Genomic DNA, 27,516 nt, shown 5'->3' with positions numbered 1-27,516 from the left:
TGTTAACACCCCTACTTGCAAAGTGCTCCCGGAGAAATCAAAAGAAGTGATACTCCAGAAATCGATTTTTTAAAAGCAAGAAATCGATTTTTTAAGCCATCCTATCACATTTGAACATTATCACATTTAAATATGAGATCCAACCAATTGAACCAAAGCAGCGTGCTTCAATTTTAGTATTTAATCGTATACACAAATTGAAGTCGATTTTGAGTCTAACGAATTCAGAAGACAATTTCCTGAACAAGCATCAAATATCGTTCATGGCCACTTACGTACATCCGCATATGGTAGGTTATCTCTTTTTATTCTGATCAATTGTATACGATTAGAATCTGGCTTACATTAACTCTACTACTAGGACCGATTGAAGCCAATTTTATAGGATATATAACTAACCACTCAACAATATAACTCTCTAACAATCGTAAAATGGATATTAAAAAGTTGCACGCCATGTGTTTGATAAAATTGCTGTGTGAAAAAAAAAAAAAAAAAAAAAGGATTATTTTCATTGACCAAGAGTCACACTCTTCACTTTGCGTAACAGATATTACAGTGTTCAATTCCCCAGCTAACAATTCGACGGTTCGATTTACTACAGCTGTTGATATGTCACACCACACACTCCTGTTATCATCAATGGTACGCACCATATCTTGTAACTTGTTAATATTAATTTTTGCATGCACCGTTTATTCATACTTAATAATAGATTTTTGAGTTCGTGCGTTGTATAGTGTTTAAAACAATGATCCAATGTTAAAGTTGTTACATCTTTTTATAGTCAAATGTAATGGTAATTACATTAGCATGAATGTGTCTCTGATATCCGTAAATCATATTTCATACGTATTATACATGGTAGAATATCACACGTTACAAAACAGATATGTCTAATAATACTTTCGTAAATGCTCTCATGAATTCGTTGCTTCAAATAATAGTTTAACCATATGTATGTTCTTTTTCAATCATTTTCCAACTCCTGCTATATTTATATTCAAATAACACTAAGAATCATAGAAATCAACGGAATCAGATATTAAAAAGTTTGAATACAGAATTAGACTTAAAAAGATGTATTCACCTCTTTCTATATAACATATGTTACTTAAAATGTTGTATCCACTTCATTAGATGTATGCCATCTAATGATCACATGCTCCTATATTTTTGTATTCAATTTCTATTTAGAATGCAGATGGGTACAATATCAACCAAAAGTAAATCTACTGGTGAATCCGTTTTTTAGTTAATCGGGTTGCAATTATAATTATAACTTTAACGAGTCAAATGGGTAAACTCATCGGGTTGAAGGAATTGAAGTAACCTGAAGGGTTATAGATGCTTATAAAGTGTGTAATAAATTTAAAAATGATAATGTGTCCGATTGATGATATACATAAGTGCACATCGGAGTGGCTGTGCAAACAGATAATAGACTCTTTGTCCTTGCCATAATGCTTAGTCATTGTGTTTATTGACATTACTATACATGGCAGGTGAAAAATTGGACGGGTCGGTTAATGGTATACGATGTTTGCTTGACAACTAACATTGGGATAAAATGGTATATGACGATGTGCGCTTGACAACCAACAATGGGTTAAAATTTACGACGAACATTGTTTACGGATTGAAGTGATATGTTCTTGATGATCATAGAGCCAATGATGGTTGTTCAAGTCGATGCATATGGACAACATTATGTTTTTAAGGTAATTATTCTATCCCTTTTTACTATTAAAAGAAGTCTGTTCGTTGGAGGTGGCGAGCAGGGTGGGTCAAATGGTTTGACTTAGTGGTTTTTATTAAAGTTGGTCATTATGCATAGTAACTGTTATAATCAAACATTATATATAGTACTGGTTGAAATGAGTCATTAAGTAGTACCGGTTAAATGGGTCATTGACCACTTTAGTCAAAGGTCTTTATTTGAATGAGTCCAATAAGCTCAGTCAAGCAGGAATTTGGGACCGTCTATATGGTAATACCACAGGTGCAATCAATCTATCTCTTTATATCTCTTTATACTATTAAAAGAAATATGTTCGTTGGATGTGGCAAGATGAGTGGGTCAGATGGTTTGCGTTAGTGGTTTCTATTATAGTGGGTTATATGTAATATGTATGGTAACTGTTAAATTCGGTCATTATATATAGTACTGATTGAAACTGCAATAGATGGGGAATGAATGATTAATTGATAAATATTACTAATAAGTTATGAGCACCTCAAACTAAAGTGGTTATGAATTTGTATTTTGTATATAATTTATTATTGGAAATGATTGATTATAAATACTACTTCGTACCACATATTTTATATACACAAGTAGTATTTCATGTCTTGAACAACTGCATCCTAAGAGTCTAACCAGGTTTTTTTATGATCAGAATTGCTAATCTTGTTCCCTGTGTCGTAGAATACTGCTTCTCTGAATATGTTGTTGAAGCAAAGCCTCCTCACGACTATTTCACGTCCCCTGTAAGGACCCCCTGAGAGAAATGTTACATTATAGACATCTAAAACATAACTCGTGGTTCTCATTTTTAGTGATTTGGTCGAGATCACCACCTTGCATTTTGCAGAGACATATGGAACTTTTGTATCAATTGAACAACTCAAATCTGGTTAAATTAATATCGGCATTCCAAGATTGTCGATGTGTCCCGCTTCATTGCTCAGATCTTTTTGAGTTATATGTATACATGTTTTATGTTAACTCTTAGGCATATAATCAGAAACTAAATATCGCTGTATGAGCATATTATTTTAGTATTGAATGCCAAAAACAGAAATGGTTTTTGTATTTATTTCAATAGTCTTTAGACTTGCAGGTATTACATCATTCTATTTAATTACATCGAGCAAAAAATTACTTTCATAATCCTGCGAGTTCGCGGTATTAAACTAGTTATAAATTTAATAATAAAAAGTTCAAGGTTAAAAGAAAGTATATGGAGAGTTTAGTAAAAGGTTAGTGAAATGTCAATAAAGTAGGTGGTGCTGATGTGGAGTAAAGTACTTCTACATATATTTTCAAAACGATAAAAAATCACTTAAATGCCCTTGTGAATTCTGAATGTTTGTCATTCACTTGACCTACATCATCACTTCATTCTCGCATGTATTCTATCTGAATCATGCAGTGTTATTTGTTTCTTGATTTTTCATATCTATTCTTTTAGTTTTAGTTACATCTATATAGGGTTTTGAATAGTAAGTTGTTGTCTTTTCATTTTCGAGTCCTTTTGATTTTTTATTCATCTTGATTATGTTTACTTTTTATATTTTGGTAATTGTGATTATAAGCTACCAAAATGGCTTGTATGAAGTTGGATCAAAAGCATATATGCTTTCAAGAAACAAGTTCAAACTTCGTATGTTTAATGCAAACTGTTATAAGTTTCTTAAATCTAGTTTAAGCAACTAATTTAATACCCATCTTCAGTAACCTTATTGTTTGTAGTATATTGTTGACACATCACTATGTTTTTATTGCATATTTATGTTTTTTTGTTGTTGGGTAAAGTGCATATTATGTTAACGGATAAGGTTTACACTGTTTGGGTTACATGGAGTAATTAAGGTGTTAGCATAAACCACTAGACGACTCAACACAAATATATGCTTGAGACTTCATATGAGGGCAATATTCATTAGATGCCATGTTTTATGACCCCCATAATAGAGATAGTAGATTGTAAAATGAGACTAAGAAGTAATTCACTACATGTTATAGTTTACGATGATGTGCTTCATGAGATAGAGTTTTTTTAAATCTGGATGTCTATTTAAAGTCAGATTCACTTTTTAATCATGCTATGTAAAACATCGTAAGGGAATTGACATTATGCTTTAACATGTTAGTATAATATATTGCAGCTTGTATTCACTGCATTTTTTGTATGGATATGATGTTCAAGGTTACTATATTTAGTTAAGAAAAGTTATAATAACATGAAGACTTCTCGCTAACAGTTAAAATTGCTATTATTTAATGGGGAAATTATAAACTAAAGATCGGGATCTTGTATTGTGGCATGTGACCAGAGGAAAAAACAGGCTGTGATAAACAATTTTTTTTTATTTGATTTACTTCTACTCAGTAATATTTACAACATGTGCAGGTTTCGGAGAGTGTTGATGATGCTGGATGCTACCAAATTTGGTGAATCAAACATTTTTATAAGTAAACCTGCATATGAAATTTGACGTACGAAAAGGGAATGAAACCTTGCCATGCATATTTTGCAGAACAGAGGATGATTGAATTGTTTGATATTTCAATCATGAGGGAAATTGAGGTTTCACTATAGAGCTTTTCAAGGTACTGTTGTGGAAGTAAGGTCTCGTACTACATAGTATAGTTTAATGTTTATAATGTGAAACATTATTTATAATTTACCAGCAACCTTTTTCATGTTCTACAGGCGAAGCTTGACAAATGGATAAATTGAAGGATTTTAACAAGTTTTCAGATCTGAAAAGGATGAAAAAAGGGGTGAAAAGGTCTTTTCTTACTCTCTTTTTTTTAGCTTCCAACAAACTTTATCTATGCGGGATATAAGTTCTTCTGGTATAACTATTCTCAAACTTTTGATGAATAGTTGTTCGAGTCAAGTGAAATAAAGGGAAAAATAGTGTATGCTTTAAGTACAAGAGGTATTGTATGACTACTCTAGTATGAAGTTACTTACGCCAGACTCTTTCGGCAATCCAAGTTTGTTTATTGATAAAATTTCATCACGTCACTTGATCTAATTGATTTCTATTGAGGAACTAGGTTACTCTTAGGTTTTTTTTGGTTGGGGCCTGATATAATCATTAGGGCTGCTTTTGCCCATGTCATGAATGAGAGTGAGTTCAGTCTCATCTCATGTTTAAATCTCGTTAGCAGCATATCTTTGGGGTGGCTAGAGAAAAGGGTTCAAACGGTCACCAGATGATCTGACCCTTCCCTTTCCCTTTCTTAGGTAGCTTTGACATAGTAAACCTTATATGTTTACTCATTTAGTTTATCTTCTTTATTTATATCTAGGGACAAGGGTATGTATTATAAGGAGGGACAAAGGGTATGCATTATAAGGAGTACATAGGGTACCTACTCTAAAGGTTAAATTATTTATATTTATTTTCGAAAAGGCTTTCTTAGACTTCGATTTATGTACACTCTTAATCCCTCAAATGAAAATATCAAATGATTGTTGAACCTAAAATATGCAATGTGATACGATACAAGTCATACCTTATATACTTATATTATTTATTAGCGAATATGTAATTTATTTGATAGTTCTTCTTAAATATATTATACAAATTTATTTGTATAATATATTATATCCTGTGTTTTAGGGTTCTCTAGTTACCTTTAATGTTAAGGTTTTCTCTAGAAACGATTCTTTTACCTAGGCCTGTAAACGAACCAAACACACACAAATGTAGTTTGTACGTGTTCGTTCATTAAGGCTTTACCAAACAAATGACCGAAGGCGAACATATAAATAAATGACTTGTTCATGTTCTTTCATTAATAAAATATGTTAGTTCATTAACATAAATGAATATGTAAGTTAATGAATCACATAAATAGTAATGTACAAAGTCAAAATCACAAAAACGTCTCTAAGATGAATATCATTCTCAATAAAATATGATGTTTAAACAATTAACATTACCATAAGATAATTATAAACTATAAACTAATAAATTATAAATAAAGTATATAAAAGTTTATTTAGCTACAGTAAACCTACAACAATACCCAAACCTAGGAATGTGGAGTATGAGGAGGTGAGATGAAGACAATCATTCCTCTACACTAGAAATTTGGAAGTCATTTCTTCACTTCAGGCTCTTCAGCCAAAAGTAGAAAAAGTCATCACTCAGCCACCTCGAAGGCAGAGAGATCAACCATGAGTAATAAGGTATACCATGAAATGAAATGAAATAATCGTAAATAAGTACTCCTTCCGTCCCACCACAAGTGTCCACATTACTATTTTGGGATGTCCTATTTCAAGTGTCCACTTTGTATTTTATCTATTTCAAGCGATGAGAAGTGGTTAGAGAGATTAGATTTATGATTGGTGGAGAATGAAAATAGTGGGATTTACCGAAATTGTATGCAAAAAATAAGTGGAACTTGTAATGGGACGGAGGTAGTATATTAACAAAATAATAATCTACTCATGAATGAAGATCAACCAAAATGGTTGTATTTTACTTTTTGCATTTATCTCGGTATTTATTTATTCATTTTTGTTCTAACACGTTTAATGCATTGTAACTGTAATGACATGTTTTTGACGGTGCTAGTAATTATAGTATACGCACTAATATATATGCATACACAAATGGTTTTGCTCCAGTGAATCTTATATAGTATACAATCGCCGGCGAACTTACCATGTCAATCACTCAATCTCTATTAAATAATTACATTATCTACCGGACTTTACAGGATAACGTTCGCGATCCCTTTTCTAATTCCGATTTAGTTTCCATTTTCGAAGCGAAACAACATCCTACCCCTATCCCTACCCCTGATCATGATCCAATTACATTAAATTTCGATCAAATTACGCTTCGAAATAGATATGATTCGTCTAATTCCATACAATTCTTTGTTCGTCTGATGTCGGAAGGTAAAACTTTAGTTATGCACAGTAGACCTAATGATAAAGTGTATTCTATTCATGCGAAAATACAAATGATCACCGGAATACCGATTACTGAACAACGATTAATATACGGTCGTAAGCAGCTGCAGTTTGAGCAAACTTTGTATGAATGTATGATTTCAAATGATTCTGGATTGCAGTTAGTTGGTAGAATGAGAAGCTGTTGGCATCCTGAATCATGGCAGATTATAGATGACTTGATTTCAACAATTTGCAGGTTTTGTAAAGGCGAAAAGTTAGGTTTTTGCTCTGCTTCAGTTAAAAGGAATTTAAAGCATTTCTTGAAGCTAATGCCGACAAAAGACGTTGAGCTTGCTAAATCTTTTTTGAGTGTTTTGGTATCCTTTTGTGTTCCTGAAGCACTTGTGATGCTGTACAAGTGTACTGGTAAAACACTTGTAGTAGATATTGTTCGAAGTTTTTTGACTGACATCATATATATGTTGCCACAACCTATAGCATCCTTGTGCATGCCTGTTGTGTTGAAATTGTGTTTATTGTTCCGTACATCAGATGGTAATTATGGTGATGTCTATAAGTTATGTAGGTTTCATCTAGTTTTGATGGTGAAACAATTTAAGAGTTTTAATCGTTCTAGTAACAAACAGATGCTTAATTTTGGTTCCGGTCTTGCTTGGAAGATTTCGGAAGATTTGGTACTGACTATGGAGGAGTCTACAAGTAATTTTGGGCCTTCGAAAAATGATATTGATCGATTTGTGGCCTTCTTGCGCATGTTGAAGGTTGCAGTTAAAAATGAGTCGATGACACCTATATCGATCTCCACTCTCTATAGGCTTCCTCTGAAAACGAGTAGGGTTAAGTATCTTTATGTGCTATTTGATGATATGTTGACCAAGATGGTTATGTGTCTTGATACAATGGAGGATGGAGTGAAGAAAAATAAAGTGAATGGTGGATGGAGTCAATATCTTGTTATATTGAATGAGTTGAATGATATTTCGAAACTTTATGACGGTGCAGAAAAGGATTTTTGGAAAAGATTAAGGTATAACAAGGTTTCGTTGTGTTATTTAGTTGTTAGTTATGCTATTAGGGGTGAGAATTATGAATGGATTCTTGAGCATAAGGAGCTTACAAACTTTGAATCTAGGAGCCATTTGGTACGGTTGTTACTTCCACAAGTGTTGGATGATGTTGATTATGATGATGTGTATCACATGCTCGTTGATAGATCACAACTGTTGGTCGATTCTTTTGAGTATATTGCTCACGATGAGCCTCGGCACTTGCGTGTTGGATTGAATATGGAGTTTCTTAACGAAGAGGCAAGCGGCCCAGGTGTACTGCGTGAATGGTTTTTATTGGTGTGTCGAGAAATATTTAATCATGAAATTAGTTTATTTATCGCTTGCCCAAATGACTGTAGAAGATTCTTTCCGAATCCAGGTAACGTTAATTCTATCCCTCCAACATACACTCATCCGTAACTGTCCCATTTGACTTTTTAAAGTATTTTTCTCACAACTTTGACTTTAGATATTTTTGTTAGTTTCACACATTATGTGACAAAATTTATATGAATAGATTATGTTTTAAACATGTTTTTTTTTTTTTTTTTTTTTGTATCACTTTCATTATATATTACATAACACATACAAAATATTTAAAGTTAAAGTTGAAAAAGAAAGATTTCAAAATGGGAGAGTTATTTTGGGATGGAGGGAGTATAATTTATCATTTTGTTTAGGCATCAGTTGTCTCTCGAGTGTCACATTTTATGTAGTTACAGTTGGATATGTGTTGAGGTTATGAATTGCATTTCACATTAAAAAGTTCCCTGTTCTCGAAATTTTGCAGCATCTAAGGTGAACCCTATGCACCTTGAATATTATAACTTTGCAGGCAGGGTAATTGCCTTAGCCTTAATGCATAGCATACATGTTGGTATTGCGTTCGATCGATCATTTTATTTGCAATTGGCGGGTGTAAATGTCTCTCTAGAAGACATAAAGGATGCCGAGCCATATTTATATAGTAGCTGCAAGAAAATATTGGATATGGATCCTATTGATGTGGATCAAGATGTTCTTGGGTTAACATTTGTTTCGGATATCCAAGAATTTGGATCCGTAAAAGTCGATGAGTTTTTTCCAGGTGGCGCACATGTGACTGTAAATAGCAGAAACAGGAAAGAGTATGTTGATCTTCTTATTCAACATCGTTTTACGAAATCCGTTTCTGAGCAGATAAACGCTTTTGCAAAAGGTTTTAGTAATATTGTTGGTGAGGAACGAATTCAGAAAATATTTTTTAAAAGTTTGTATCTTGACGATTTTGATAAGATGTTGTATGGAAATGAAAGTGATCTATGCGTTGAAGATTGGAAAGCGCATACGGTTTATAGAATTTATGAAGAAACTGATACCCAGATACGCTGGTTCTGGAAGGTATGTGCTTGAAAGATTTTAGCTTTTCTTTTGTAATTTTGATTGCTTTTGGAACACTTTTAGAGTAAAGGTGGCTATTTCAACCCATTAACTTGTGAATCAGTTTTTTTTTTTTTTCTTTAAACGGCTATTTCGACATCGAATGCTCTCATTTGTCACCCACACACGCGTTAGGAGGAAACTTTTCACACTATCGCCGCATTAGGTACCCGGTGTGGTTTGGATTAAACCCAGTGGCTTAGGGCATACACCTTTATTCACCACAACAGAATCCTTGAGAAAACCTCCCCTGGATTCGAACCTGCGCCAACTAGGACTCAGATCCAACCCAAAGCTTATATCACTCACCTCGGTGGTTAACTTGTGAATCAGTTGATTTAGTCTCTGGTTTTTTTATTTAAAATTATCACTAAAAGTGGAAACGGGTAATATGGGTTTCGGATTTTTCATATTTACTACCCAATAAATCATTTTATATTAGGTTATGAGGATATCATATTATTGTAATTATTAGTTTTTCTCAAGTAAAAAATATACGACACATTCCTTCTATTTAAAAATGTTAAAGTTTAAACAAATGGTTATAGGAAAACCTGACCCATTTAACCTTCACTAAAAACAAATCATTCCAACCTCAACCTATTTTTACCCTTTACCCAGCTTAGTGATCATTTTTAGGCTGCAAAGTGCCAATGTGGTTTGAAGTGGTTTCAGGTCTTAAATGTTTTGCATATTCTTGTAATGGTTGGAATTGAACTTAATTTAAATGATTTTGATATTTCATGCATCCAAAGTATACCCCAAATGTTATGCGTATTCTCATGTATTGTGTATTATTTGATCAACTCTTGGTCATCTAACTTACAATTTGTGCAGATTGTTGGTGAGATGACAGCCAAGCAGCGGAAGGCGCTTCTTTTCTTTTGGACATCAATTGAATATTTACCAGCAAACGGGTTTAGTGGTTTGGTTTCAAAGCTTATGATTCATAAGTCGGACGAATCCATAAATCGTCAACCGTCTTCTCATACATGTTTCTATCAACTTTGTCTTCCTGCTTATCCTTCCCAATCCATCATGCAAAGCCGCCTAAATTTCATCACTCAAGACCATGTCGCCTATAGCTTTGGTTCTGTTTAAAATAGTTCTATTATCAATACCTGAAATTTTGACATCAATTGCTCATATTAGAGTTAGGTTGTGCCCTGCTTGTACAAAGAGTAAACCATTACAGTATCTCTGATAGTTACAGATAGAGAGGTCTCAGATGGTACAAATGTTTGTTTCTTGTTTTAATTTTGGTGTTTGTTGTATATTCATAGTTATCAGATCATATAATTATACAACAATGTAATCAATCAGGTTTTTATTGCTTGTTTGAACATCTTGCTTTTGTAATATTCAGAGCTCAAATTTGAGCACATGCAACTAAAATAAAAATGTCCTTTTCATTGTTACAAGTTTAGAACCTTCTCTTAGTATCGATATATGCAAATGTGAAACCTTTGCAAAACGCAATTTTTGCAACAGACATCATATCATAGAAAAGAAAACCATTTCAATTTCAATAATACATTAAAACAACCCAAAGTGGTGTCCAATTTCTTTTGATCCAACAAAACATAATAGAAACAAAAGCTTGACCATGCTAAAAATATAAAGTAACATAATTTTGACAATCCAACTTTTGAAATCCCTCCACTCTATTCCTCTGATGCAACTTCAGTGTCAGCTTGCTCTGCTTTTTCCTCCACAGTCTCTTCCAAAACTGCCTCGTTTGCAGCTGGAATTTCTTCCACAACGGCTTCGATTGTCGCAGGAGTTTCTTCAACGATTGGTTCTGTGGGGGCCGCAGTTTCCTCATTGGTTTCCTCAGCTCCTTTAACTTCTTGAGTTGTCTCTGGTATTGGTTCTTCTACCTCAGTTTGAGGTTCCCCTACCACTTTAGTCTCGGTTTCAATCGGGACTTCAGACGTGGGTGGCGTTTCTACCGGTGCAGCCGCATCGACAGTGATTTCTTCCGTTGGTTCCTCCACCACCGGCTCCGCTGCAGGCGGTGTAGCGGCAGCTATTGGCTCGACCACTTCTTTCGGTGCTTCTGTTGGGGTGTTTTCCACCACCTTCTCTGGCAAGATGTTTGCAGCTGATTCAACCTGAAACATTCATTAAAAGAGAATGAACAATAAACGTTAAACCTACAATCTAACATTCCAACTCATATAATATATATATATATATATATATATATATATATATATATATATATATATATATATATATATATATATATATATATATATATAATTATTATTAATATTATCTAAAATAAAACTCTAAAAGAGTCGCACAATATCATCATCATCTTTATATATAAGGGTCAAGAATGTGACCCATTGGCCAATAAAAGTAGTAAGTTTCTAATCTAAAGTTACTATAAATGGATTTGGTTGACAAGTCTACTAAATTTTGAAAATAACAAGTTCGGGTTGATCAAATCAAGGACAGACCGATCAAATCAAGTGTTCGATTATCGACGTAGTTTGTGTTAGTAAAGGAAAGTTCAAGTTTCTGATTCTTAGCTTCTGTTGGCTTGATCATAAACTTGATAACATAATCTTTATAAAGTTCTTACTTTTTCTATAAAAAATACTACATGCTTAGCTAGCAAAGTAGAGAGTGATCTGTAGTGAATAAACTACCTCAACAGTTGCCATTGGGATTGGTTGGAAGGGTATGAATAATGAGAGGTATTTGAGAGTGGAGTGAGTGAAATACAAGAGATATGAAACCTATTTATAGAACCTCAAACGCACATTACAAGTATTGTATAACTGTGTAAGTGTATGGCTAGCTGTATGATAAGATTAGATAAGTACTAGTTAATTATTTTTACTAAAAAAACTGTATGATTAGAAGAAAATTTTTTATTATTATTATTATTATTATTATTATTATTATTATTATTATTATTATTATTATTATTATTATTATTATTATTATTATTATTATTATTATTATAATAAACTTAAAAGTTTTAAAACTTACAAAAAATTAGTGGGAAGCCTAGAGACAATCTGGGCCTCCACACCTCTAGCAATAGCAAAACCTATCCTAGTAAAAATATGAGCAGCAGCACCGGCACCAATATCTTGCGCCATCGAACTCTTCTGAACCCGCTTTAGCAAAGAAACAGCCTCCTTCTCTAATTCCTCAAGGGAAGAAAATGAGAAAGGAATGAAACCATAACCAATCGCCAGACAACTAGATTCGTACTTGACCCGCTTCCGACGAGCCGCATCAATCACAGCACGTCCAGGGACAAAGTCAGAAAGCCCAGACTGTGTCAAATGAGAAGATCCTGTCAAGTTTTAAATTATTATTATTATTATTATTATATGGTTTTGTTAGCCCAAAAATATCAAAATCGAAGGAGAAATTGTCGGTATAGGCATGTAAGCATCCACTTCGAATTGATGTCATCATATTTGATGAAGTGGCAACCATGTCATCGTCTCTTTGATGGTGTTTCACATACAAGTCGGATAACGCGATAAGGCAGTTACACTCCTCCGCTTGACATTCCAGTTTAAATACTAGTGAGGTAGACAACCTCATGTCATGAGTGAAAATAGTAAGGACTTTGCCTACGGGCTCATTGGGACACTCAAGTACAAAGGAATTTTCCGCTTAATTAAGGAAGGTTTCAGAGACAGAGGATCAAAGCAATGTAAAAGCAAGGGAACGAGGCGACCGGAGTGGATGCTTACGTAATTAACACTTCATTCTATTCAATGAGATGGCGTCTTTATAAAATAATATTCTCTAAAAATTCAAATATTTGAAAAACATTGTTTTTTCATCATAGATTAGAAATCCATATCATTTTTGATCAATTGTAAAAGTAATACCGTTATTAAAAAAGTTTGACGTCAATAAATTCAAAAGGACTAGATATAGAATTAGGGATCACACACCAGTTTTTGATCCATTTACACTTTTGTCACCTAAATTCACAATTATGCCCTTAAATTATTCTTGGAGTTGAACTTATATTATTATTGTAAGTATAATTAAGGGTAAAGTAGGTAATTATTTGTACATGGATCAAAAAGTGGTGTGTGAGGATCACCTCGAGTTACTCGTATCAATTATCTAAATTGAAAAATAACGTATTAGTGTTACTTTTGGCCCTGATTTGAAAATTGGCGAGTTATTTGATTTTGTTCGTATTTACTCTTTTTCTTCACTTAAATATAGCGCTCGTAACATTGTTTGTTGGAATATCAAGCTTTTGTAATCAATCTATCCCCTTGCTAGACTTTTTATGGTTAATATTCATTGTTAAAAAGACATTATACACTTGATAAATTTTGTATTTTCGGTGTATTTGATTATTTAAGAGTTGTAAAGTGTAGTTGTTAAATGAGCAAGTCACATGGTTATAAAGGTGGTGTATTGCGGGCTTAATTTCATCTTTATTTGAGTGGAATTCATGTTGTATGGTCCGAGACGATAATGTTTCAATGTATTAGTCTCACAAGCTTTTTCGAGCTCAATATAAGAAGCTGACCACTAAATAACCTTTGAAATCGGACAACCAATTGGGGAGCCTAAACATCAATGAGGATGAGTCCACCGCTAATTTACACCCTTGGTCGTGATGGTTTCATAGGCCGGTGGCAACATGGCCCACACACAGTGGTGGAAGCAGGATTTTTCTTCACCGGGGGCGAATTTTTTTTTTTTAAACCGTAGCAATTTTTTTGGCAAAATACGGAGTTTTTGGGACAAAAATTGGAGGTTTTTAGGCAAAATATTGAGGTTTTTGGATAAAATTTGAAGGTTTGTGGGCAAAATTTGAAGATTTTGGGTCAAAATTTAGAGAATTGTGGACAAAATTTGAAGGTTTTGAGGTAAAATATGTATGTTTTGGGGCAAATGACTTTTGGGTTTGGCGCAAATGACTTTTGGATTGGGAGCAAAATAAAAAAATCTAATTTTTTACACTAAAATTTCGAAATCGACCGGGGGCGGGCGCCCTAAATTCGCCCCTGACCACACATGTTGATCATATACAGTTTAAAGTTTGCAATCAAGGGCCATGATGTGTGGTGGACCCAGTAAACATGACCATTTTACTTTTTGGTGCGACAGTGGACCCTCACATTCGGATGCCTTTTTGAAGATATAAGTACAGCTCGTGAATTTGAGATCCACATCTGATTTACCATGTGGATTACAGTCATCTTCTTCATTCATGTTCCCTTCATTCATCTCCTACTTTTATACGAGTACAATAAAGATAATTTAAACCACACAAGCGTTGGTTACTGAGTTGTCTGATGAAGCACACAACCCGGGTTCGAATCTTGACAAAGTCATTTCGTTTAAAAAGGGAGTGTGACCAGAGGGTGCGCCTTGCGCGTAATTCTCCCGGTATCAGGTCTTGTGCTCAGGGGACTTGATTACCCGATGTTCACCCTCTATAGGGAGTCAATGTACCGGTTAATAGGGGTCTCCTCGCTAATCCAAAAAAAGAAACATAATTTATTATTGTTCCTAAATTCTCTTAACTATATATTCCTTATGTTCATGCATTCTTCTAGTTTAATACAGTACAATTTATTATTGAAGTTTGTAAAATATAAGAAGATGTTTTGCTTTTTATTCTATGCACGTTTCTAGGGTGATCAACCTCACAAGACCTCTAAATTTCTGGGTTGTGTGATGTTTTTCGGTTAAAAAAATTGTCTAATTTAATATTTTAATTGTTTCAAAATAATTTTCTACTTGCAACAAATAACTATCAGACATCAAACTCTCAAATTTATCCTTAAAATCATTTATCTATTATAAAAAAAAATAAAAAAAAAAATAATAAAAAATAAAAAACATTTGAATTTACCTTAAGGGCAAACTGACATTTACCAAACTAACTTAAAATCCTTCAAAAATTCTTACTGAAAAGTGTTTTGAGTACGAATGGAGTATATAGTGTGTTTGTGAACATATCAATTAGTAAGTTTATTTCAATTTGTTTGACAGAGTGGTTTGAACTGAACATTAAAAAATTCAGAGACAACCACGGTGTATGTTTAAATATAGGAAAAAGTATATGAAAATGCATTGAACTTTTACCAAATTTTTATTGTACACATCTAACTTTCAAATCTTCTATTGTATGCATTTAACTTTATAAATTGTCCTATTGTATGTATTTAACTTGCTATAATAGATAACCTTTTATTAAATATTTAAATTATTAGCCCCTCATGTTTGTAAATTCTAATTTCATTGGTCCCTCATCATCTTTCATTCATCTTCATCATCCCTCATTATCTTCATCATCTTCCATTCATCTTCATGAATAAAAAAAACTTTTTGAAAAACATGAATAAATTATTTCAAGATTTCATCATTTCTAGTTGAATAAATTCATCAGACAAAACTTCCATTTCAGAACCAATTGAAAACCCGGAATCCGATTGAAGCATCCATTTCATCAAACAAAACATCCATTTCAGAACCAACCATTTCATAACACAAAACATATCGATCCAATTGAAAACCCAGAATCCGTTTCAGAACCAAATCACAAATGATGATGATATTAGAAGAAAAGCGTCCAGCAAAGGGGAAAACTATTAACATGGATTTCCAAAATAACATTTTCTTTAATTATTTTCATCCATTCAACAACAAAAATTGAATTTGTTGTTAGGTAACTCTCCATCGTAATCACGCAGTCAAAGGCAATAAAAAAAATGATTGTAGCTATCCTTTTATTCAAACAGGAACATAAGTCATTTGTTCAATCATGTTTCAATTTTAACTTAACATAAAAATTGATGAGTGGAAGCTTAAATTACGGATCTGAATACCCTTGATGATGAAGAAGCCGGATCTGAAAACCCCTCCACCACCACCGGATCTGAAAACCCTTCTTCCGTCGGCGTAAACGAGTAGGTCGGTGAAGCCGGTGGATTTGTTCTGTTTACGCACCAAAATTGACTCACCTACAGAAGTGCGTTTCGGTGATTGCTGCTTTTCAGGTGGTCGATTCTTCAGTTCTTCACCACGCTACCACATGGATTTCACTTCTTCAGTCATTCACTTCTGCGATTCTAAGAGAAAATGGGTTATTAATTTTAAGGTTACAAATCTTGTATGTAATTTTCATTTTGAAACACGGGGATGCGTAGAATACGATTTTACTAGAGATGAGAAAAACATGATTATATTATATACATAATAATATCGATGTAATATGTGGAAAATTGTTTAGAGATTTTTAACGGAGATAACTAACATTCGTTTGTGGAGGGACCACCTGCGTCAAAAAATTAATGTTAGTAACTTGATACTTGTTGTATAAGTTATAATAAGTTGCATACAATAGTACATATTTAAAAGTTGAATGCATATAATAGAAGTTCTAAAAGTTCGATGCATACAATAGTAATTTGGTGAAAGTTCAATGCATTTTCATATACTTTTCCCTTGAATATAAGAACAAGTTGATCATTGTACGTTTTTTGCTTTTCGTGTCACCTTAAATAAACAACAAAAAATTCAAGATACATGGAATATGGGGATGATTCTCACACACACTTTTTTGATCCTCACACACCTATTTTAACCTTTTACTCTTCTAATAATACTCAATTGGTGTGTGTGGATCAAAAAAGTGTGTGTGAGAATCATCCCCCATGGAATATACGTAAAGCAATCATGAAGGAATATTATATTCATACAACTGTAGAAGAAAAGGATCTTAAACGATACGAGATTTGCATATCGTTTCAAAATTCGATTTATGATCTAAGACACGATGCAAGTAAAAATCATACATTTTATGTGAAAATTGCTTTGGGAAACTCCTCAAGTCTTGCATATAACAATTAATCGAGCTTGTTTATTATTTATTTATTTATAATCATCGTATTAAAAAGACCTACATATGTATTCATAAGAGATGGCACCCGCGTGGGCATGAATCCTTAATATCCACGACTTGCCCGCAAAAATTTTTCTTTACCCGCATGTGCCCGTTCACCCTCCATCAGGTAAATTTTTTACCCGTGCCCGTGACCCGCGGGTAAACCCGCGAATAATTATGAAAATACATTAAGAAAATTAAATTATTTGTTATATAATCAAGTATAATATATGCGGGTAAACGAGTATACCTGTGGGTGCTCAAACAGGCATAACTGATTGACGGGTGGGGGTTTACCCGCAATGGGTATGGAATCCCGCGACCCACCAACGGGTACAAAATTTTACCCGACCCGTGCCAGTGGGCACTTTTTTTTTTAGGAATCCAGCCCGTCACAGATATTAGAAAGATGATTTTGAGTTCTTGAGATTTCCATTAACATGATTTAGAGATTTCCATTTATATGATTTAAATATGGAGAGCATATAATGAAGCAAGTAGTTATAATATGTTTATAATGGTTAAACAAGCAAACGGATAATGTTTTTTCCTATCTAGGGGTATCTTGAAATCGAATTTACTCAAATACAGATAACGCATTTATGGATCGAAGAATAATGGCAGTATCCTTACATGGTCATTTTCTATTCAGAAGAATTAAATAAAATTGTCTTTTGGAGATTGAAAGTTTATCACGCTGAAAAATAGATAGATCAAATGCCGCATTCAATAAAGATTTATGATACATGTATCGTGTGTACTCGATGTGCCTGAGCTTGTCCCACGGATGTATTTACGTAGCCAATCCTAACATTTTTCCTGCCAATGCCAATGCAGGTTTGAACCAGAAACTTCTAGTGAAGATATGAAGACCTCATCACTATCTATCTATCTTGAGATGTCTCATTTTATTATTTTGGACCAAAAGTAACTTCATCTCGACCAAGTTCAAAACTGTCCCAGTTTCCGTATTTGAACGTTCGATTCTGAAGTAACACAGCATTTATAAGAGTTCAAAAACTACTACTGAGCAATTCCAATGAAGATACAGAATACTGTTATCGATACTATTACATGTTTACAACCAAAATAAGTTCAATTTAAAGACGAATGAATAGTCAAAAACTAACATCAAAAGATCTACAATAATAACTCAGTATGACTAGTATCCAGTTCCAAGCCAGATTGCACAATGAAGATAAACTGATCCAATCCAACCGTGTACAGAACTAGAAATGGAGTTGTGTTATATTACCCATTGATTTAAATAAGGCGCTTTCGGAGTACAGCTTCAGCACGCTGCTCGAGTTTTGGTAGGACCCAATCATGCTGAACAATGTCTAGACCATCTTTCTCTGCACCCAAACTCTACATACATAATGCAAAATATTATAAAATTATTCATTCATGATAGGGCACTTGCTAGGTTCGAGTATAATAGCACATGTTTTTATGTGACGGACAAATATGAATACCTTAGATGGATCAAACCCAAATCCACTCATTTGCATCATTCGTTGTGTATCGTCTGTGGCTGCATCGTTAAATAATGACAAAATTAGCTTAGAGGTAGCCATTTTAACTCATTTATGGTCACACAAGTCAACTTGGGTACAAAAATTTTTTGAACGTGCTTATCATCATAACGGGTCAAGTTTGGCAAACGGCTGAAAGTTATTCAAAATGCATTAAACTTCCAAAATAATCATTTCAAAGATTAGTTACTGCTATATAAAATACAGTAGTTTTTTCTGGTCAAAATTAGAGCAATAAAGTTACCAGTTTCCTTTACCCACCCATTTTGCAACCTTTAAATTAGGTTCAAGTAAACTACTTACAGATGTGTGAAAAGTAACCATTAACACAGTCGACTAAAATGAAATTACAAGTGCAAAGCATGTACTAACTGAAGAAATTTGGTACCAGATTATGAAGACAGAATAGTAAAATATAAGAACAAGAACTTATTGGAAATCCTTCTCCAATTATAGAAAAACTCTTATTACAATCATGTTATTACATAAAGCAACTATCCCTATTTATAGTTGATTAAACTTGTCCATTAAGCAAGTCTAGAATAATCTAGGATAATCAAGTTTAGAATAATCTAGGATAATCAAGTTTAGAATAATCTAGAAAAGTCAAGGAAGAAGCAAAATTGAAAACAATGACGGCTAGCCCACTTGTTATCCGTTCACATGTTCCACCTCCTCAAATCCATTTGAGATATAATTTCACAAAATAAACCTCTAACTATTACTTTATGTCAAGATTGGTCCAACACTAACCATTTTCCTCTCCCAGATGTTCCACCTCAAATCCATTTGAGATATAATTTCACAAAATAAACCTCTAACTATTACTTTATGTCAAGATTGGTCCAACACTAACCATTTTCCTCTCCCAGAATGAGACTGAACAGGCCTCTCAATCCAAACAAATTAAGGAAGTACCTGAAAAGAACATTATCCATCATCAAAAACCTCAGTATCGCTACTGAATGAAACAGACGTGTTGTTTTCATATATATTCAAATTAACATTATTAAGCAGCAAGCTTTATATATGTATAATGGCATACCAAGAGCGACTGCTAACGTAGCTGACATCAACAGTACTCAAATCAATCCCGTTCTGTAACATGGACCTAAACCTCTGAGTCAATGGAAAAGGTATCTTTGCTGAATAAACACACAAGGAATTAGTTACTAGAGATATACAATCAATCGAGTACTAAGATGGAGCAAACTAGTATGTTCATAAAACAAAAGAAAAAAACAGAGCATACCTGCTACAAACCCGGAAAAGAAGAAGTTAACCCATGCAAAAGTGAGGGTCTGGCAAAGGCAAAAATGTGATACGATTAGAATCCACATAGATGACGTAACATTTAAGGTACTGAATAATTATGAAGAAAAGAAAAGAAAAAAAAAACATACTTGTGGAATGATCATAGATAGATTCTTCTTCATCATATCCATAGCCATGTTCGGATCTGAAAACATTTGTGCCTGTGGATTCTGAGCCTCACCCTTGGGAACATGAAGTAAACCGTTTTCCTGCTTATTCAAGGCCAAAATAGTCTATTTATCATATGCTTTAGAACATAAAAAGCATCACACATAGTGAAATCTTCTTTTGAAAGCAAGATATAGTTATGACAACAACATTCCCCAAACACATTTATTGTTAACTCATGTACCAAACAATCAAACATGGTCACCAAATCTTCTATGAATAGCTTGATGGTAAGTGCAAGCGGAAAATAATCGGGTACTTCAGATTTAATTTTAGTTTTCACACATTAAATAAGAGCACACAAAATGTTTTAGTGATTCACCTGAGGATGTCACATAAAAAATTAAACTGTCCTGTTAACAAGTTTAAGCAACCTAATCATGATCACAAACAGTGAACCCATCTTTAAAACATTTCATAATTACAATCACAAAAACCAAAACTAGAAAGACATTTTAATTTTGATACAGGCTTCATCAAGAATGCAAGTTATACGTACTATATATCAACTCATTCACAAAATCGTTTTAAAATCAAGCAACATATTAGCTATAGCTTCAGTTTTCAAAAAGTGTTACACATTAATTACAATTACAATTACAATTATTTTACCAAGCGAAAAGCAATTAATCCTAATATCTCTATCTCTCAAAGTCAAAACTTCCTGTTTTTCTAGATAAACTACATAATCAGTCAACAAAATAAAAACTTTTCAATTTATTTCTGCACAACACACACAAACTAAATAAAGCATTAAAAAACTAATTAAATAACTAAAATAACATCCAAGGCTCCTAACTTTCAACTATTACAACTAATATCATCATCCCATCTTAAAGAACCCTAAAATCCCAAAATTAAGTAATAATAACAGCTCAAATCAAAATTCAAACCTCATTAGTATAATACAACTTCCGAGCACGAAATGACTTCACCGGAATAAAATTAGCAGCTGCTCTTAAATTCCTAGCCCTAATTATAACCTGCCTAATAATTCAACCAAAAAAAAAAATTAAAAAAAAATCAAAATCATACAAATATATATATATATAATCATATATTGATCAAGCTACAAAATTTGAATTATTAACTAACCCTTCTTTGATGATTTTAGCATCTGGTGATTGAGTTGTTCGCATAAGTTTAGAAACAAAGTAACGCAGAACACCAATTAGAACCATAACTACTGATAATGGAATTAAAACCCAATCTCTGATTGCTGTATCCAAGACTAATTCTTCCGCCATTGTTAGATCGATCGATCAGATCAAGATTGAACTCTCGATCGATTTGATTACTGTTTATCCCTAAAATCTTGTTACTATCAAGAGTGTGTTGGGTTTATATTGTATGGGTTCTTTACGTTTATATGGGCCTGTTATTATAATTCAAAATTAGGCCGGGGTTCTAAATATAAGCCCATGCAGAAAGTGAAAAGCCTGTTCCTCATTCTTGAAGATCCAAGAAATAAACATAAAAATTACAATTACAATTACAATTAAAATTAAATGCTCGAATCTATGACCTGCTGTATTGATGATGAACAAATTTGATCGTTGTAGTAGGGTTGTAAGTGACATAAAATTATGGAAAGGTTGTGGAAATGGGTGTAAGATCGGTAGTAACACATCGTTCAATATTTTTTTGAATAAGCGATGAAACTCTCCTATGAACGAGCACATTGGCACCCCATAGAAGGTAAAATCGGATAATCAAGCCCCCTGAGCGCGAGATCTGTTACCGGGTGAATTGCGCATTATGCGCACCCTCTAGTCACACTCCTTTTTGAACAATTTGGCATAGTCATAAATTGAACTCAAGTGGTGTGCTTCATTGGGCAACTCGGTGACCACTCAGGCAAGTATGCGTGGTTACATCGTTAAATATTAAATGTAACTTAAGATCTTACTTTTGGGTGTTCAGTCTTAAGCGTTCTTAAGCGTTCATGCTCTAAACATAGGCATGAAACGCGTTTTTAAGCGTTCACACTCTGAACATGGGCACGAAATGAACTTCACTGGCCAGATATATTTTTGTATTTGTTATAAAAGTTAAATTGGATGTTAATTTTATTATTATTATAGATATTGTATAGTAGATTTTTTGAGTATAAATATGTGTGTTATGAGTTTATAAAACACACACTAAATATATTCTCTCATATTCTCTCTATATACTTATTAGTAGTCTACAGTCAAGAACTAGGCCACTAAAGGTAGTTATAAGCCTACTGAATTATAACACGTTATCAGCACGAAGTGCTCCGTATAATCAAGGTTTATCTAATCAAGCACACGTCACTAATCAAGGTAAGAAATTATCTAACTTTTATTAACTTCACTAACATTTATATTTATGTTATTTAAGTTATATATGGTCGGTTATACCGCCTGAATTATATTTCTGTAATCTAACTTTTATTAACTTCACTAACATTTATATTTATGTTATTTAAGTTATATATGGTCGGTTATACCGCCTGAATTATATTTCTGTAATCTAACTTTCATTAACTTCACTAACATTTATATTTATGTTATTTAAGTTATATATGGTCGGTTATACCGCCTGAATTATATTTTCTGTAATCTAACTCTTATTAACTTCACTAACATTTATATTTATGTTATTTAAGTTATATATGGTCGGTTATACCGCCTGAATTATATTTTCTGTAATCTAACTCTTATTAACTTCACTAACATTTATATTTATGTTAATAAGACCTCATGATTGTACGCAACACGTCATTTGACAACACGGTACTTTATGTACGCAACACGTCATTTGACAACACGGTACCATGGGTCGAGATTAATTCCGATCAATACGAATACGATGGGGTCTTTATATGTTATCTAACATTTATGATTACTTATGCAATTAATCATTATTTATTTCATGCATACTAATGTTTATTCTTAAAAGTAAATCTTAAAAGTTAAAATAAGAAAAAGTAGTTTATATTTTTATTAAAAGTAAATCTTAAAAGTTAAAATAAGAAAAAGTATTTTGTATTTTTATTAAAAGTAAATCTTAAAAGTTAAAATAAGAAAAGTAGTTTGTATTTTTATTAAAAGTAAATCTTAAAAGTTAAAATAAGAAAAGTAGTTTGTATTTTTATTAAAAGTAAATCTTAAAAGTTAAAATAAGAAAAAGTAGTTTATATTTTTATTAAAAGTAAATCTTAAAAGTTAAAATAAGAAAAGTAGTTTGTATTTTTATTAAAAGTAAATCTTAAAAGTTAAAATAAGAAAAAGTAGTTTGTATTTTTATTAAAAGTAAATCTTAAAAGTTAAAATACGAAAAAGTAGTTTATATTTTTATTAAAAGTAAATCTTAAAAGTTAAAATAAGAAAAAAAAAAATCTTGTCCTTTATATTACTCATACGCGTTTTGATATAGTGACTTTATTCGTTAACGTCAACTAACGACGTTACAACGGTCATATATACATAACGGTTGTTAACGTCAACTGACGACGTTACAACAACTATATTTTTCAAATATAAAATAAACATCTCCGTTTTCACATTTTCACAAATCAATCTTCCTTTTTCAGATTACTACTCTCAAAAAGTTTTTGTAAAAATGATTCACACAAGGATGATTTTTCCTATTGTATTGGTCATATTAACTATCATCATTGTTGCTAATATACCACCGGGTGAACCTATATTCTATCCTGCCCTTGTGGTTTTATTATTTGTAATCATACCATTATTCTGTTGTTTGCTACTTATGAATTTAAAATGATTCTAATTTCATTTTATTATTTGTCTATGAATAGAAGTTGATTATGATTATGATTTATGTTATTCATCTTTATGATAATAGAAAATGTCGAATTTAAAAAGGTTTAAATTTGCTCATTTAGAACAAGTGGGAACAACTACTTAACATGGATTATGAATGTAGAAAAACATCTCGAATCAAACGGTATTTTAGAAACCCTGAATGAAAATAACAATTATTCCGAACAAGAGAAAGCAATAGTAAGTATTTTTCTTAGCAAACATATTGACGAGTCCTTAGAATCTACATATTATATGATCGAAAATCCAAGTGTATTATGGAAAATACTCAAAGATAGATACGATATTAATTATCAAAAAAAAAAAATAATAATAATAATAATAACAGTGATCCATGAAAGAATAAAATTAAAGATATTAGTAGACGCTCTTATAAGAATTCCGGAGATTCTTATTAATGATCTGGTAACGTGGATCATCAGTCTAGTATTTCTTGAATACATGAACATCTTGTTTAGCTCTACAAATAAGTCCCAAAAGAAAAGAAAACGAGAGTGAATCTGTTGACAAATCTTGATTAAATTAACCCTGAGCTACCTTGAGACTTGAATGGTTTGAATTTTCTAAGATGCCTAGTTTTTTTTTATGTATCACTCATAAATAAATGGTTTTAGACCATAACGCATATGTTTTATTAAGTGTTATCTTTTATGTACTTCAGATTATAACTTGTTTGCAGGTAATATAATTTGATTATCTTGCTGAAATATAACTCATTATTTGCTTATCTTATTTGAAGTTTTAGTATGAATCCTGCAGAAATACAACATCAATTAAATGGTAAAGACCTATGTATTGCAGATAGTAGTAACATACACATTATGATCAAATCTAAGAAATATTTCATTGATTTAAATCAAATGAAGGAATTATAAATATTATATCAGCTCTTGCAAACTTGATATAAGAAACGAAAACGGCAAAATTTCATATTACCAAATGGTACGAATTTTTTGGTAAACAATGTCTTGTTTTCTCCCAAATCAAAGAGAAATTTGTTAAGTTTCTCTGATATATATCATAATGGATATGATTATCAGTCAATGATAATCAAAAAATGAGAAATATCTATGTAGCACCGAAAAGCGCATAGGATAAAAAGCGCATATGATGAAAAGCGCAGCGCATATGATGAAAAGCGCATCGCATATAATTAAAAGCGCATATAATGAAAAGTGCATATGACGAAAAGCGCAGCACATATGATTAAAAGCGCATATGGTGAAAATGATATATGATGAAAAGCACATATGGTGATTAATGAAAAGCACATATGGTGATTAATGAAAAGCACATATATTGATTAATGAAAAGCACATATAGTGATTAACGAAAAACACATATGGTGATTAATGAAAATCACATATGGCGATTAATGAAAAGCACATTGCGAAATAATCACCAATGTTTCTTGAAAGAATTCAAGGGTATATATATGGACCAATTCATCCATCATGTGGACAATTTTTCTAATAGACGCATCTAACGCATGGTCTCATGTTTGTGTGTTATCAAGCCATAATATGGCATTTGCAAAGTTTCTTGCACAAATTATTAAATTAAGAACACATTATTCTGATTACACCATTAAAAGGATGAGACTTGATAATGCTGGTGAGTTAACATCTCAAGCTTTTAATGATTATTATATGTCTACAAGGATTGTTGTTGAACATCCAGTTGCTCATGTGCATACACAAAATTGGTTTAGCTGAATCAATAGATAAACGCTTACAGCTAATAACTAGACAATTAGAAATGAGTACAAAACTCTCAATATTTATATGGGGACATGTAAATTTACATGATGTGACATTAATTCGCATTAAATCAAGTGCAAGTTATAAATATTCTTCATTACCGACTTAATTTTGGTGGAGACCAAATATTTTCCATCTTAGAACATTTGGTTGTGCAGTGTATTTTTAATTGAACAATCACAACAAATGGTTCCTCAAAGAAGGATTGAAATATATGTTAGATATGAAACATCTTCAATCATAAGATATATTGAACCCATGACGGGTGATGTTTTTACAGCAAGTTTTGTCGATTGTCACTTTAATGAAACATTGTTCCCTATATTAGGGGGAGAAATGAAATATAAATAAAATGATGTTTCATGGTGTGAACATCAATTAAGGAATATTGATCATCGCACAAAAGAATGCGAAAAGAAAGTTCAAATATAATGCATATGCAAGAACTTGCAAATTAATTACTTTATGCATTTAAAGATACAAAAAATAAGTGACTAAATCATATATACCAGCAGTAAATGCTTCAGCTAGAATTGAAATTACAAAAGCTGGCAATAATGTCACTCATGAGTCTTTGCTACGGCAGAAACGTGGGAGACCAATTGGTTCCAAAGATAAAAATCCTCGAAAAAGAAAATCAGCTGATAATGAGGTAAAAGAAAGTGTTCAACAAGAACCACAAATCAATACTCCTTCTGCAGAGGATATTGATAAATGTAAATACATAAATTGCAATAAATTATGCAATATTATGAAACTGAAATGAAATGAAAAATCTTGATGAGATATTTTCATATAATGTTACAATGACATCATGAATAAAGATGATGATCTGGAACCAAAATCTGTCATTGAATATCAAAATAGACATGATTGAGCTCAACAGAAAGGAGCAATACGAGCTGAATTAGAATCACTCAATAAAAGAAAAGTTTTCGGATCAATCGTTATCACTTTTAAAGATGTGAAACGTATGGGATATAAATGAATTTTTATCCGAAAAAGAAATGTGCAAATGAAGATACAAGGCAAAACTAGACTTGTAACTCAAGATTTCCCACAAAGACCAGAAATGAATTATGAGGAAAACTTATCCTTATGTAATGGATACAATTACTTATTAGATACTTAATCAACCTGGTAGTTACTTAAATGCATCTCATGAATGTTGTTACTACTTATCTATATGGATCACTTGATAGTGATATATATGAATATACCTGAAGGGTTTAAGGTATCAGAAACATCTAACGCAAAACCTAAAGAAATGTATTCCATTGAATCACAAAGATTTTTATATGGGTTGATACAATAGTATAACGGATTAAGTGATTACTTGATAAGAAAAGTGTATACATATAAACTTATTTGCACATGTGTTTTAATTATGAAAACAATGACCAGATATATATCGTAGTTATTTATGTCAATGGTCTTAATATCATAGGTACAAAAAAAGAGATCCATGAAGCCATTTAACTTCTAAAGAAAGAATTTGAAATGAAAGATCTCGGAAAAACCAAGTATTGCCTTGGTTTACAAATTGAACATATGCCTAATGGTTTACTTGTACATCAAACAACATATACTGAAAAGATTTTAAAACGTTTTAATATGGACAAGGCAAAACCATTAAGTACTCCTATAGTTGTTAGATCACTTAATGTTGACACTGATCCATTTCTTCCCTGTGAAGATCATGAAGATATCCTAGGACCAGAAGTACCATATCTTAGTGCAATTGGAGCTCTTATGTATCTTACAAATTGTACAAGATCTGACATTTCTTTTGCAGTTAATTTGTTGGCAAGGTTCAGCTCAGCTCCTACCAAAAGACACTGGAATGGGATCAAACACATATTTCGATACCTTCGAGGAACTACTG

General features: G+C 32.4%; 3 protein-coding genes across 7 annotated transcripts; 1 reads left to right on the top strand and 2 right to left on the bottom strand.

Annotated features, from left to right (window-relative positions):
- Positions 1–7: 7 nt before the first annotated feature.
- Positions 8–10,528, top strand: LOC139904544 (E3 ubiquitin-protein ligase UPL5-like). 4 transcript variants are annotated; one of them, XM_071886466.1, is made up of 9 exons: positions 8–290; positions 551–645; positions 1,506–1,721; positions 4,137–4,177; positions 4,264–4,336; positions 4,440–4,518; positions 6,907–8,099; positions 8,511–9,100; positions 9,977–10,528. In XM_071886466.1, the coding sequence occupies exons 6-9, from the start codon at positions 4,454–4,456 to the stop codon at positions 10,238–10,240; spliced, it is 2,112 nt and encodes a 703-aa protein (XP_071742567.1). In that variant the 5' UTR covers positions 8–290; positions 551–645; positions 1,506–1,721; positions 4,137–4,177; positions 4,264–4,336; positions 4,440–4,453; the 3' UTR covers positions 10,241–10,528. The 4 variants fall into 4 exon arrangements, with proteins under 4 accessions (XP_071742567.1, XP_071742563.1, XP_071742564.1 ...); XM_071886462.1 differs by having other exon boundaries at positions 4,440–8,099; XM_071886463.1 differs by having other exon boundaries at positions 4,137–4,336.
- A 118-nt stretch (positions 10,529–10,646) lies between these two features.
- On the bottom strand, positions 10,647–11,851 carry LOC139845250 (uncharacterized). Its single transcript, XM_071835502.1, has 2 exons — positions 11,800–11,851; positions 10,647–11,253 (listed from the first exon to the last, which is right to left on the bottom strand). The coding sequence occupies exons 1-2, from the start codon at positions 11,812–11,814 to the stop codon at positions 10,804–10,806; spliced, it is 465 nt and encodes a 154-aa protein (XP_071691603.1). The 5' UTR covers positions 11,815–11,851; the 3' UTR covers positions 10,647–10,803.
- A 5,786-nt stretch (positions 11,852–17,637) lies between these two features.
- Positions 17,638–21,373, bottom strand: LOC139843536 (uncharacterized). 2 transcript variants are annotated; one of them, XM_071833638.1, is made up of 9 exons: positions 21,152–21,373; positions 20,950–21,043; positions 19,978–20,097; positions 19,827–19,875; positions 19,620–19,719; positions 19,431–19,492; positions 18,515–18,573; positions 18,295–18,407; positions 17,638–18,025 (listed from the first exon to the last, which is right to left on the bottom strand). In XM_071833638.1, the coding sequence occupies exons 1-8, from the start codon at positions 21,301–21,303 to the stop codon at positions 18,303–18,305; spliced, it is 741 nt and encodes a 246-aa protein (XP_071689739.1). In that variant the 5' UTR covers positions 21,304–21,373; the 3' UTR covers positions 17,638–18,025; positions 18,295–18,302. The 2 variants fall into 2 exon arrangements, with proteins under 2 accessions (XP_071689739.1, XP_071689738.1); XM_071833637.1 differs by lacking the exon at positions 17,638–18,025 and having other exon boundaries at positions 18,050–18,407.
- Between the last annotated feature and the right edge of the window lie 6,143 nt (positions 21,374–27,516).

Source organism: Rutidosis leptorrhynchoides, chromosome 4 (assembly GCF_046630445.1).
Source record: "Rutidosis leptorrhynchoides isolate AG116_Rl617_1_P2 chromosome 4, CSIRO_AGI_Rlap_v1, whole genome shotgun sequence".
NCBI classification, from domain to species: Eukaryota; Viridiplantae; Streptophyta; class Magnoliopsida; order Asterales; family Asteraceae; genus Rutidosis; species Rutidosis leptorrhynchoides.
This window is presented reverse-complemented; position numbering and strand designations above follow the sequence as displayed.